Source organism: Pempheris klunzingeri, chromosome 19 (genome assembly GCF_042242105.1).
Source record: "Pempheris klunzingeri isolate RE-2024b chromosome 19, fPemKlu1.hap1, whole genome shotgun sequence".
In the NCBI taxonomy this organism is placed as follows: domain Eukaryota; kingdom Metazoa; phylum Chordata; class Actinopteri; order Acropomatiformes; family Pempheridae; genus Pempheris; species Pempheris klunzingeri.
In genome coordinates, this window is record NC_092030.1 from 17,441,926 (window position 1) to 17,456,224 (window position 14,299).

A 14,299-nucleotide genomic window follows, 5' to 3' on the forward strand; every position below is an offset into this window, starting at 1 on the left:
AGGACGGATGTTTTTGCAGTTGTGTCTGATCTGTAAATGTTTTGTAAGGTAGGGAAATTGAAAACTTCAGGATATAATCTAACTTTTGCACAAAACATAATTGCTTTCCCAATGTTTAGATTCAGTGTACTTAGCAGTGAGTTTATTTACATGTTTATTGCTCTTTTTGAGTTTACTTTTCTGAACAAGGATGCAGACATCTAGTCGTGCCGCCATTAACTAGCAAGAGGAGACGGTTTATTATGGTGCTGAGACAGCTGACTGCTTGTATCATTATCACAGGTAGTGTCAAACAGGTCATTTTAGGATCTTAGTGCCATTAACTGGGGCTGGACACAGGTTATATGAATAATCCTGAAGTAGCCCTCATGCAGCTTCCCTTTCCTCAGTGATTTTAGACTTCCTCTCTGTTACATGTGCAGGCACAGAGGTAGGACTCCCGGTAATGTTTTTGCTGTTGGATGTTTTATATCCCATAATAATGCTTTCCAAGTATAAGCTTAAGCAGTCTGATTCACAACATTTAAATGCAAAGCAAACATGTTACTGTTACATGTTAAACAAATGTAAAACTAGAACACGGGGAAGTGAAATATCTCAACATCTACGATAGGGTGGATTTGATGCTAGCATGGCCGTCTCAAAAAAGCCTCAGCAGAAATGTACCTGTGTCAACCTGGTTTCTCTTAATCCAATAACCCAATAAGGACAACCAGGTTTCTTGTTTATATGATGTTTCAAAAATCAGGTTACTGCTGAAAGCCAGGAATAATCTTTTTACTTAAGTGCATGTAAATGCAGAAATTGTTTTTGCATGTGTGTGAGAGAGTGTGTATATTATATGTCTGAGTGTGTGTGTGTTTGTGGATGATTGTGTTTCTCCTTCTGTTCTTGTTTGCTGCTGCTGTGTTCAGGGCACATCTGTCTTTCTGATAGGATTATAAAACATTCACCAACAGATGTTTGCAGTCCTCTTTGAAGATAGCAATTCTGCAGACTGCTGTGGATTTATGAGCGCTTTCATCAGACAGTGTTGAATTTGTCACCATATCATCAATATTCCTAACAATGTAATCAAATTGTTAGCACTTCCTGTGCCAGTCTGTTTTGATCTGTCTTAAATCTATGAAAGGAGGTGTGTGGAAGCTTTTGGAGCTGATTCTATTAGCCTCAAAGCTTGCATCATTTATTTATTTAGTTTTTCGTGTATTTATTTCTCCTCTTCTGTATTTCTGTTTACACACACACACACATGCAAACATATATATGCATATATGTTTGATTCTCTCATGGTTGATGTATTAATTTCTCTCTGAAGATGTTACCAATTATCTTCAATTAGACAGTATAGTGCAGCAGTACCAAGTGACATCTGCTGCCAAAGCACCAAATACATAAACATAGTGTGTGCACAGTGTGTACATGCCAGGAGCTAACAAGCTATTGGCACATTTCCTATTTTCCACCCAGTCACATGCCAGATTGTAAATCTCCCCCAATCAGCTTCGGAGTGCTTGTGTTGATTCTTCCCCGTGTTCCAGTCTGTCAGTCAGGGTGTCTGTCTGTGCATGCTGTGGGCTCTCAGTAGTTGACAGAAATCCTGCTGAAGAGCTTAAGGCAGCTTGTTAAGTAGCCTTCATCTACTGCAGAGATTACAGGGAACTTAATGTGATCATGCCAATGCAATAGGCCTTTAGCTAGTGTTGAGTGAGATGGTCGCTAAGGATTGGTGATTTTTCTGTTAACACTATTTGGCCATTTCACTTAACATCTGTATTTGTGGGTTGAAATAGTTTATATATAATTAAAACCCATGATTAACTATTTGCTGTGTGCTTGATGGTCCTGTACATGGCTGGCTGTGGCTCAGAGGTGGTTGTCCACCAATCAGAAGATCGGTTGTTTGAGTCCTGGCTCCTTCAGTTCGAATATTGAAGGCAGAGTGTCCTTGGTCAAGTCATTGCCCAAGATGCACACACTGTGGTTGTCTCTGATGTCAAACCTCCTGCATGAATAAAGCACACAGACTTGAAAGGCTCTATGAAAGAATAGTCCATTTACTGTATGCATTTATGTGTCAGTCTGTTTTTCTGATTCTCTTCTGCATAGAATTTATTTTTCTTTGACAAGCTGCAATAGGGTTGCAGTCCTGGAACATAGGTCACGCTTTTCTGAAGTACTGTCACTGAAATTCCTGTAGAGGAATAGTACAAGAGACTTTTAACTATCAATACTTTTAGTAGTAGTACAATAGTTTGGCACCTTGCTGAAACTCAGAAACTCTGACAAAACATGTTACAGCAACCACTCTCCTCCTCAACGGTGCTTTCCTTCATGTGTATAGCCTCTGCCTTTGTGCTGCACTATGCATCAGCAAAGAAAGGCTGGTACAGAAAATATGGTGGAGAGAAAGAGAGCTATTTGATAGTCAAACTTTAGCTGTACAACTTGGCAACTTTCAGATTCAAAAATAGGGCCAGTAAGTAATATGTCATTGAAATTATTTTTTTTGACTGGAGATAACTGGGTACGTCACAATCTTTACCTTTTTATAATGTGTGTGTGCATATTAAACAAATTCCTCGTATTATTAATTTTCTTTATGGTGGGTAGACTAAATGTGTGCTACTGCAGAAATATTGGAGGTAGTTTTGAGAAAGTTGCTCCTGAAAGATGGGTTGTTAAGGTTTTGTGGGGCATGTAGAATGGTGTGTATAAAGAATTAATTACCTAAGAGCTGCAAGGAAAAGGGATAAAGTAAAAATACTGCAATTTGGAGAGAGACTGATGAAGAGTGCCAGAGCTACAAGGTGAGCGGAAGTTGAAAGAATAATTGTCCTAGAATCATTCTTTTTTTACTGTACAGATGGTGAACACAAAAAAAGTAATAAATAAAATCTTTGAAGCTCCAAGTGTTGCATTTTTGTTCGGATTGTGTCTCGAGCAGTGTTGATTAATTTCTGTTGCAATTGTGTTACATGTTACTGTCAACTTTTTTGACACCAGTCCTGATGTGATTGCCGTAAACTTAGATATATGCCAGTACCAAGTCCGTTCCGATACTTATATTTACTTAAATTTTGATTAAAAAAAAGCCTTGTAGCATTGTGAATCTGTGTATGTTGCAAATATAGCCAGAACTCAAAGTCACTCACTGTTGCACTCAAATGAATTTTTCAGCTGTGGTAAAGGAGAGCTACACTACAGCACTTACAGGCTGAGGTGGCAAACCAGGAAAGTACAGGAAAGATGGTATTCGATTTTGATCTGCTTCATTTTCGCTGATACCGATCCATTAAAATATATCCGGATAGGCCCATTTGCAACATTTGGAACACAAGGCATGCATGTGACTGCCCTGGGTTGCATTAGCTGTTAATATTGTGTTTGCTATCGGTACTAATATGAACACAGGCTGCAGTCACTATTGATTTTTAGGGTCAGGTTTTGGATGGTTCTGTGCTTTACTCTGTACACCGAGACCTTGCTCAACCCTTTAATTAAATGGCTGCTGTCTCTCAACTGGAGTTCTCGGTATGTGTAGGGCTCGAACATCACCTGCCCCACACCCAAATAGAACAAGCCTGTGAGCTTCTGACCTTGACAGAAACAGCTTTGATGTCAGTGACTGCCCTCTAGCTAGACACTGTGTGTACGGATTTGTCAGTTGGAATTTTGAGCTGTGTCCCAGTGGCAAGTGTGTTTGTGTCAGTGTGGGGATGTGGTGAGGTGACATCGTAGCCCAGGCTCATTAAAACACCAGTATTTAAGCCACAATATAACCATTTGCAACTGTAAAGGTTCATGCATGTACATTTATAGACGGATCTACTCTAAACTGGACTGGTGACTTTAGTCTCTTTAAAGGTGAAAAGTAAAAATCTAATCTAGTCCTCTCCTCTATGCCACAGTGCTGACCAGAGCTTCTTTATAAGTAACCATGATGTCAGAGTTAGAGCAGATACTGCCGTCTGCTTATCTGCCTCCCGACTGCATAGTTCTGCCTGTTCCTCAGTCAGGCTACATGTTATCAGTGACAAAACAGGCCAGAAGCAAGAGAACTTTCTCATGGTACCCACAAACTTTGAGGCGAACACCCACAAGCATACAAACACACACATAAACAAATACAATGTTGCATGTGCAAACATGTAAAACACACACACATTTATTGACTAATTTTAGAAGATAACCTACAGAAATGATGGTAAATTTGACTGTTTTGGCTTTCCGTACTTTCACATACATATATATGCACATATTAAGGATAAATATAAGCATGTACATATATGTCAACATAGACACACATACATACAATGGGCAGACACATGTGCATGTATTACACATGTATTGTAGCTCTAATAGCACTGTCACCTACTCCCAAAATCCCATGATTCGCTTCATCTCCCAATTCTAACCCCTGCATTTACCTCTTGAAACGTGAAAGAAAATGATCAGGGTCTCTGTGAGCTCCATGTCTCCAGGGAACTCACACACACATACACAGACCTACAGGGTCAACATGCAATTAAACCTCAGAGGGCCTCTCCAGTCTTACAAGGATGCTAGACATGGAAGAAGGCAGGGAGCAACAAGACAAGAGTGTTAACCCTAATCTGAACTGAACTGCTTGCTGGTTAACCTGCTGCTGTAGAGTACTGCTTCGTGTGACCACTGGCCAGTGTCTCACTGCCGCAGTGATTCACAGTAGCAAGTACTGTTGGTAGATCGGTGTCTCGGGTTTTCTGTCAGAACAATGCTTGGAACAGATGTTAGGTGAGGGATGAAAGCCAGCCTCGAGGATGTTTGTTAACCTTAAATACTGGAGCTACCAAATGGGAAACTAAAATTACATGTCAATTTAACATAAGGCATTTGTCTTCTAAATGTGTTTCCTGTGAAAAGGTAGATTGGATCTATTTGTGCCATTGGAACAATGTTTCTCATTCTCCAATTCATTACTAGCCACAACAGCGTGTGGCAATGGAGAAGAGGTGGACTGATTTTGTCAGCGCGGTGGTGTCTCAACTGTGTAAAATGCAGTCGTGAAATTCACAAGCATGTAGTTGAGGCCACAATAAAGGCAGAGTATGGAGAAGGGTGTGATATGAGGAATGGCGCTGGAAGTAAGGGGAGAGGAAATAGAGAAGGGGCCATTGACCCCTCACATTACACCCCTGGCCCACATTTATTTTAGGTAACGGTTCATTGTGTCTTAGTTTCAATCAATTAGTGAAAATAGAGCTATATAAAAAACTTCATCCCCTACGGAGGTCTGGGTTAAGCCTCCAATGCCCTTAAATCCTATAAATGCCCCTGGGGCAGACAGACAGGGAGTGCATGGAGAAGGGAGAGCTTATCAAACAAGACAGTTATTCAACGAAACACATATACTGTATATGACCATACTAACATAGGCTAAACATTGACTATGTGAGGCTGATTAGACATATCAAACACATTTGTTTCACTAAATTCACTTTTCTCATTGTGTGTTTCAATGCACCGTATATACTGATTTGGTACCACGGTTGGTGTGATCCCATCACTAGTCCTTTATTCTATTTTTCTTCATCATATGTCAGGTGGCTCCACAGTATGCAGCCAGACAGGCTTTACTTTTTCCAGAGTTGTGATAATGTGAGCAATACATTGTTCTGAAAGGCCACAGATGACTTGAAGTAAAAATCAGGGGTTGTCTAAAATCTTTTCTTAGAGACTGACTGTAGTCTGACACATCTTTTGACTTTCTATAGTGTCAATTTGTAGTTCTGAAGTTTCTTGTAATTTATTGGGTTAAGAGGGCAATTTTTGTAATTTTCTTGCCTCCTAAACTGTTTTTTTTCTCTCTGTCCCCTGGCACTCACTGTATTAGCAGCAATTAGGGATGAAAGGACAGAAAAACCTATTTTTTAACTTAGTGTTATCAATTTGCAGTCTTCTCTATTTCAGCTAATTTGAATGCAGAGAGGAGGAGGGGCAGGAGGAAGGAAGATAAGGAGGCTGGAGAGTCATTATTTCAAGGAGAAAATAGTGACATGAATGTTGTCATTTTTTCAACCTGCAGTCATGCTTTACTGCAGTACTTTTTTCTTTTTTCAACAAATCTTCTCACCAGTTAACCCAGACAACAAGTAGAAAACACCAGAGGCAATAGGGGCAGGCTCCCTCATAGTCCTTGAGTGCCCTGCTGACATATCAGTAACATGATGACAGTGCATTGTCTCACTGTCAAATACCACAGCCTTTTTCCCAAGGTCTTTTTTACTAGTTTAATCAGGACATCATTGCAGTAATAGCCTTATTAAAAGGTTATTAGCTTGTATGAGTCGTACACAGCATAATTTGATATCACCATGAAAAGGATTCATTGAAAACATGTTTTATGAATCTACATCTTTTTAACAGGGTAAAGTGTTTATCATAAGTGGGGCATATAGATAGATAGATAGATATAAATGTATATATAGATATATATATATAGAGAGATAGAGATATATATATACACACACACACACACACATACAATTTGTTCTCAGCCCTTGACAGCACAGAAGTACTAACAACAGAAGAAGAGCAGGCGCTTAGTACAAGATCCATCGAACTGGGGGTCTATCACACTAGACAGGACCCCAGGTGCAGACTGTACAAAGATACTCCTGAAACAATCCAGCACATAATAGCAGGGTGTAAGACGCAGGCAGGAACAGCATATATGGGACGCCATAACCAGGTGGCTGGCAAAGTGTGCAGGAACATCTGAACTGAGTATGCGCTGGAAGTCCCACAGTCAGAATGGAAGACACCTCCCAAAGTGGTTGAGAATGACTGGGGGAGGGGTGGCGGTGAGAAAGGGATTTTTTTTAAATAGAAAAGATAACATATAATGTATGTATGTAATGTATGTACGATACAATATTGGTACTGTTTTATTAACTGAATTAGTAGTTTACTCTGCTCCATCTGTGCTATGAGCTACGCTGTAGCATTACACTTGGAACATGAAAATGAGCTGCCCTGTGTATAAATGATTGATAGTATTATTTATACAAGCTGCATACCATACATTAATATTGAGTTCTGCAGTAATAATGTATACCTATCGACTAGTTAGATACAGAAAAAAATATTACTCTGCTGCAGTGTGGAATCACAAACCACACAATGGTTTCTGAAAAGATGAGGCATAGAATGTCCCACATACATTTGTAAATGAGTCAAACAGGTTAATAATGGCCTGTCCAGCTGTGATATTAATTAGTTTGTCCCCAGATTCAGATTTCACATTAGGAGACAAAAATTCTGTAGAACTGTCGAGTTGGACTCTCATGTCAGCTTAAGGAAGTTAAGAGGTATAATCACTGACATCGCTACAGATAACTGGGACACAAGTCAGATCATCTTATGCACTGTGACTGGGGCAAAGCCTGTGAGAGTGTTATGCAACAGCTGATACAAATCCCTTTGTTTCTTTATGTTTAGCTGACAGCTTCAGCTAAAGCAGCAGCTCTCTGCACACTGTAACCTCTGTTCAGGCCTTATTGATTTAAAAAAAAAGGTGTCATACTGTTACAGTACATTCAGATGTTTCACCTGCACTTAAAACGAGGGTGTGATGGTGTAAACAGATTTAAGGATAGGTATGGTGGTAGTCCATGTATTTTCTTATTCTGAGTAAATCCTATGACTTGATCTTACTAACAAGTATGGCCTTTGTAACCAAAACTTGAAATGTCTTATTCCTCCTCCTTGTTGTCAAAACATTTTAAAAATACGTCAATAGCAACATCATCACATTACCAACAAGGCCATTTTAGAGAGTGTTCTCAAAATGAAGCAACATAAACAAGTGCACCAAATATCTACATCAGTACAGGCCTCAAAAAGTCAGCATTAGATGGTCTTCATTTGACAGTCTGGAAATTAGAGAAGAATGCCAAACATATGAAACTTACGTAAGAGACCTGGAATCTTTAGAAACAGTAAATGTGAAAAGTGCATAAGCACGAAATGCTGGTGAGTTAAGGTTTCTGAAAAAGACTCAACTGATGAGTGCAAGGGGCTTGAATCTGACAACAATGTAGGTTTGGGGATGATCGTATCTTTGGAATAAGGGAGGAAATCAATCTTTGGAGTTATGTGGGAGGATTTCAAAAAGTTCTAAATGAAGAGATGAGAAATCTAGCCTCTTTGTGGATACAGAAGAAAATCCCCACAATCCCTAGATGGTGTTGATAAGTGATGATACTGTAATGACGATTAAGACGATCACAATGAAGAAAATTATGGGGATAAAAATTACAAGGTTGAAGATTTAGTCATTGCTTTGGATGATTTTATTTTTTTGTCTGTGCGGATGTTAAAAGCAAATATGACTGGTGGTGCCATCTGGTGCCTTAATGCGTAAGGGATTAGTCATGCTGAACATAAACTGTCTCATGGAATTTCCTTTGTCATTTCAACATTAGCGCGGCCTTCCAACACCGGGTCCTAGACTATTTCCATCTGCACGCATTCCCTCTTCAGGAGATGTTTCCATTTTCCCTTCATCCTCAGCCTGACACTTGGAATGTCAGCACTTTTAATGGATAGAGTGCTTCGCTGGGTGATACAGATCCTGCACCCTCACACATTCACACACAGCTGAATTGCTAAATATTTGCTGTTTGCTAATATTTCCTGTGTTTGTCATACTGAAATGGTTGCTATAAAAAACCTACCACATAATTTCGTCACACACCATTGCTTTATAGAATTTCATGACTCACGGTGCAGAAGAAGAGAAATTTCATCTCTCCCTCCGTGTATTTAGGATTATTGTTTTATGAATATCATCTCTTTCCCGGGATTTCAATTAAAGATGCAGATTCCTTGGCGATTTGATTCAAAGTCAGTCAAGATTTAATGGATTCCTTTTATTAGCTCCCAACAAATTGCCTTTTTAGTGGGAAGAGCATCTGCATTATTTATTTGTGAAAGAGCAAGCATTTATGAGTTCATTTAGTTTAGTTCTAGATGAGCTCAGCGACCAAGAGTGGGAATGACTCATCCACAGAGGAGGATGAAACACCCTGTGTGTGATGAATCTCATCTGATCCCTGACCTCTCGCTTTGCTGTCTTGGCTGTGTAGGTGATCCAGCGCAGGGAGGATGGCATGGTCAACTTCTTCAGAGGATGGGAGTCCTACCGTGAGGGATTTGGAAAAATCACTGGTGAACACTGGCTTGGTAAGTGGCTCAGGCGTGTGACTTTGTCTGTGTGTGTGTTTGGCTATGACTCATTCATAAGAGTACTGTGGTCTGCAATACCATACCAAGACAAATCATAGACAGTAGATCTTTACACAGTACTGTCGACTTTGGTCAACAACCTGTCGTTGTATCTTGATTATGAGACTTTATGAAACGATCACCTTATCAACAACCTAATGACAGCCACTATGAGATGAAGCCACAAGTACAGCATTCAAACTGAAAGAAGAAAGCGCCTCACTCAGAGTAAAGTAGCTAGTCTAGGTGGGTATTGGAGCAAGATAAAGAGACCCCCAAAGAGAGTCAGACACAGAGAGATTAGATGACTTTGGTCCTTCATATCATCAGGAATTCAGTAATAGTTATAGTTCTGTGGAAATGAAAACCACCTCACTGACAGCGACAAAGAATATTGCAGCAAATTAAAAGGTTTGTGTAAAGTGCACTTTATGAGCTGTCTGTTCCGCACCGCACACTCACAACACAAGCCAAAAGAACAGCAATTCAATCATTGCAATATTTTTTTATTTTTCACAAGGCAAAGAACAACAACAGCATCATTTTTTAACATCGCAAGTTTTCAGTGGTTGCCTTCTGCTTAAAATGTGTATTTTCCAGAGTGTGCTTGTCCAAAGTCCATGCCTCCTGTCAAATCTGACAGGAAGTGACTGCAAAGAATGAATTCAACTGTGAAATTATCAGCTTCATCAAAGCCAGATCCCTCGTCTTCACACCACTTCTCATTAAATGTATCACAATATTTCTTCTTAAGTGGGAGGGATGCTCTTCAGCTTCATCCTGGTCACTCTTGTGGCTCAAAGTTAGCTGCTTGATCTGGTGAAGTGCACACTCTTGTGAACAGTGCGTCAGTGATGACACCCACAACATATTCAGTGCATCTTAATTGAATTTGACTTGCATATCACATATTGTATTTCTAGGTTCAAGATTCACACTTCTGTATTTGTCACATGCACAGAGATACAAAGTCAAACATGCAGCAAATCAATTTTTAATTTATTTTAATTTATTTTACATCATACTACTCCTGGAGACCTGAAATGGTAGAAATAGCTAATTCTTTCCCTGGTAACTCCTTTTTAATTGGCCTGACACTTGTTTAGGTAGCTGGAAAGCATGAGATGAGATGACAGAGCCTGAAAGCTGGCTGCTTACATCAGGTGTTGAGTGTGAAAACTGACCCCAAAAAAAAGCACATGAGGTTTAACACAGGAAAGGTGACTTGGCTAGAAAGAACTAGAGCGGAGGAGTTTGACTCTGTGGCACCATCTAATCACTGTTTTCACAGACATAATCATCATCTTGCTGGGTCTTTAATTGCTACATAATCTCAACTATTATTCCTCAGTGACATGCTTCAGTGCTTTATTTATTCTTTTTCTATTTAACGTTCTGTCTTTCATGTCACCACTGGTTACCTACAGTCTATATCTAGCAGTGAACTATGCTATACACATGACCTTGGGCTTGCACTTGGTTGCCACATTTCTAAACCATTAGCCATCATTCAAAAACTCACTCTTTCCGTCCAGATCCCAGAACTTTTAGGGCTAATGTTCTCCCACTTACCACATGGCATACATACTGTGACTAAACTGTGATTCATGGCTAACTGAAACAATAAAACTCCGTCAAAGTTGATGTGAAAAACAATTTTGCTTTTATACATTTAAATCCTGTCATTACACAAGACAGTTCATTGCCTAATTATCATTCATCTGGAATATATTGGGATAATAAGCTGGTTAAAAATCCTGCAGGTGCACTACTGATCACCAAATGTGGTGTATGTACACACAAATACCAGCCCCAAAAATGCTAAGCATTTGCAGAAACATTGTTTCCTGAGGAAACCTGGCTTGAGCAGCAGAGTGTTAATGAGCTATCGCCATGGTAAGTCTGCGTATCTTTAAAATCCCTCATCACAATTTGCTCAGATCAGACTGATAGAGTCAATGGAGCTCGAAGAAGTCTATTTCTGTAAAAACACAGACTCGGTCATGGTCAAGGTCAGGGACGTGCCATACCACAGCTGAAATACTCTCCCATCAGCACTCTAGATTAAAGCACTCTTTCACACACATACTGTACACAAACACACACACTTCAGGAGCAACGCTGTGGGCATTAATAAGTATTTGTGGTAAGTTTAGTTTGCAAGCATGCTAAATGTTGTAGATTGATAACGGCACATGTTAAATGATTTATTTAATTTGTGTCTCATCTCTCTGTATTACTGTACTTTATAACCGAGAAAATGCTTCAGTTAGGCAGTTGTAAATATTGCAAATAAAGGACTGAATTGTAGATATGATTTTTACTTGAATAATCAGGAAACCTGCAGGTATTTTTGTTGCTGCTGTTTTATGAGTATATTATTGACATTCTTCTACTTACACTTAAGATGTTTTCATTAAGGTGAAACAATTGACAAAACAGAAAATTGTATCACGCTAATCTGCAATATAAATTAAATAATTAAATAGCAGTTGGGACTGCCGTTCTGTATCTCTGTAATATCAGCCTGGCCTGCATGGTATTGGGTTCTTCACCACCTTCACCAATCGATGCCCTTACTAGATACACGAATGCTTATCTATACTGTATAGCGTTTGCAGAGTTTATGGGAATTAATGGAGATCTAGGTCTCTTTGCTGACCTGAGGCCATCACAGAGTGCAGCCCATAATAAAAAGAAACGTGGTTAGAGTGCCAGCTAGATCTCCCTATGGTACTCTATAGGAACATGGTGGGAATATGGAAAGCTCAGGATTTAGCAGACTGAATTTGAATGAGCCAGCAGGCTACTTTGAACCTTTCAGAGTACCCTTGCTCATTCAGGGTGTGCTGTTGTCTCGTCACCCCCATCATCGATTACCCTCAGGGCAAAAATGAAAAATGGATCCCAGCTTGCCTGCAGCCTAGAAAGAAATTCATAGCAGCAACCTCCTGCAGACCAATATTGCTTGATAATGCCACCTGCCACCTCTGAGCATCTGTACATTTCTCATCATCTTAATATGCATCTAAATTCTGTTTCCATTTAGGATGTTTTCTATATGTAGTGGACTTCTGATAGTATGATGGTAGTGACAATATTCATCAGCTCAAAAACAAGTAAAGTAATAATGATGAGAAGATGAAGAACAATAAAGCTAGACATACGTAGTTAACGAGACCTGCAGTATGTGGTTATTTTTGAAAGTGGACTCCCTTCATTTAAGTGTTAAAGTGTTCTAGTGTTCTTCTATTCATGAAAAAACAGCTATGGTAGTACATCACTTTTATGTAGAACAGTCTGAAGTTATTGTTTAATGATGAAGGCATTGTTTTATAGTGAGTCATGGATTATGATTAGATCTGCAAGCTCTGTTTGTAGACATAGAGATTACTTCCATTCCAACTTTATTTGTAAAGCTCATTTAAAAACAACAGTTGACCCAAAGTGCTGTGCAATCAGAATAGCAAAATTCTTAAAACGACAAGCAACCACAAAAAACAGGAAGGCAGCACTCACATGGAGTGAAAAGCCAAGGAATAAAACCTGTTTTAAGGTGGGATTTAAAACCAGACAGTGTAGGGGCCAGTCTAGCATGCAGAGGCAATTAAGTCAAGAGTTTGGGGGCGACAAGTGCAAACGGGTGCCCTGTGATTCAACCTTAATCTTTGGACGAGAAGCAGCTGGTGAGCTTGTTGGGAATTGTGGTTGTTAAAGGTCAGAGAGGTGGGTTGGAGTAACTCTTCCTCTTTACATTTTTCCTCTTAATGCATCACTCATCTGCAGTTATTTGTATACATATTATGTTTAGTAAGCAGATAGCAAACATAATTTGGATCCAATGGATCAACAGAAGGATTTCATTTCTGCATGCTGTGTGTATAGCTGTGAGACATTAACATATTGCTGAATAACCCCAAAGGAGCATGTATAAAAAGCATAAAACTGGGTCAAGCCAATTCCATTGTTCGAATCAAATCTATTAGACACCTGCTCTCCAAGGCTGATGTAGACTTGTCTACCTGTAATATAGGTCCTGAAACAGTTTAATGCTCTCCCAAAGAGACTAACCTAGTTTTCCAGATGGGCTATTACAATAACACATCTTGGTCTGTAGTTTTGAAAGCACCACTTAAATCCAGCAAAAGGGGGATAGACAATTGTCATATTCATGTGTTCTCTCCTGGCTTTTTACCTTTAAACTGCAGCTATAGTTTAAACGTATATGCAAAAAAACAAGAGTCAAGTCAAAATGTATAGCACAATTACAACAGCTGTAGTGTTGAGCAGACTAAGGATATCAAGAAAAACTAATATAGAATGAATAAGACACCTGAATAAAAGAAAACAATCAATTTCAAAATAAAAGAATTGTGGCTCAATAGCAGATAAAGTCAAGGTGCCAATGGAAGCCATAAATAAGAGAGTTCTTATATGAATAGGTACGCTGTACCAGAGATTAGGGCCAGTAAATGCAAAGGCTCACTCGCCTCTATTTTTGTGCCTGGGTTTCAGAACATCCAAGAGCATCTAGGTGGTCGGTCTCAGTGCCCTAACTGGAGTATGATGATGCAAGAGTTCTGATAGTTAAGGTGGCACCAGCCCATATAAGACCTTAACAACAGGCCATAAAATCTTAATCAGTCCTGAAACGGTAAGGCAGTGAAGAGAAGCCAATACTGGTGTTATGTGATCATGCTTTCTTTTACCAAAACCTAAGTCTATTGTAGAATAATGGAATATCAGTCTAAAGTTGACACAACCAATTTCCAGTTACATTTCTTCCTTTTTTGAAATGCATTCAAAGTGTTTCGATGGCTATTGGTCAGAAAATGTAGTTGGTAGTTACACCTAGTTACAGCTAGATATTCAAACATGTCCAACTGGTTTACCTTTTTCATGCAAAGGAAAACAGAAACACTTAACATTCTTGAGCAGTACTCAATTTTATTAATCACTGGAGCATTAACAGCTTAATCAATACCTCTACATGGAATTCTGGTTTTCTTGTAGCTCTGAGTAATAGGAA

General features: G+C 39.3%; 1 protein-coding gene across 1 annotated transcript in view; it reads left to right on the top strand.

Annotated features, from left to right (window-relative positions):
* The window catches only part of fibcd1b (fibrinogen C domain containing 1b), an 87,875-nt gene that overhangs the window by 46,804 nt on the left and 26,772 nt on the right, over positions 1–14,299 (top strand). The window contains exon 6 of the mRNA XM_070850773.1: positions 9,132–9,228. Within this exon, the coding sequence (XP_070706874.1) occupies positions 9,132–9,228 (97 nt within the window). The remainder of the gene's footprint in view (positions 1–9,131; positions 9,229–14,299) is intronic.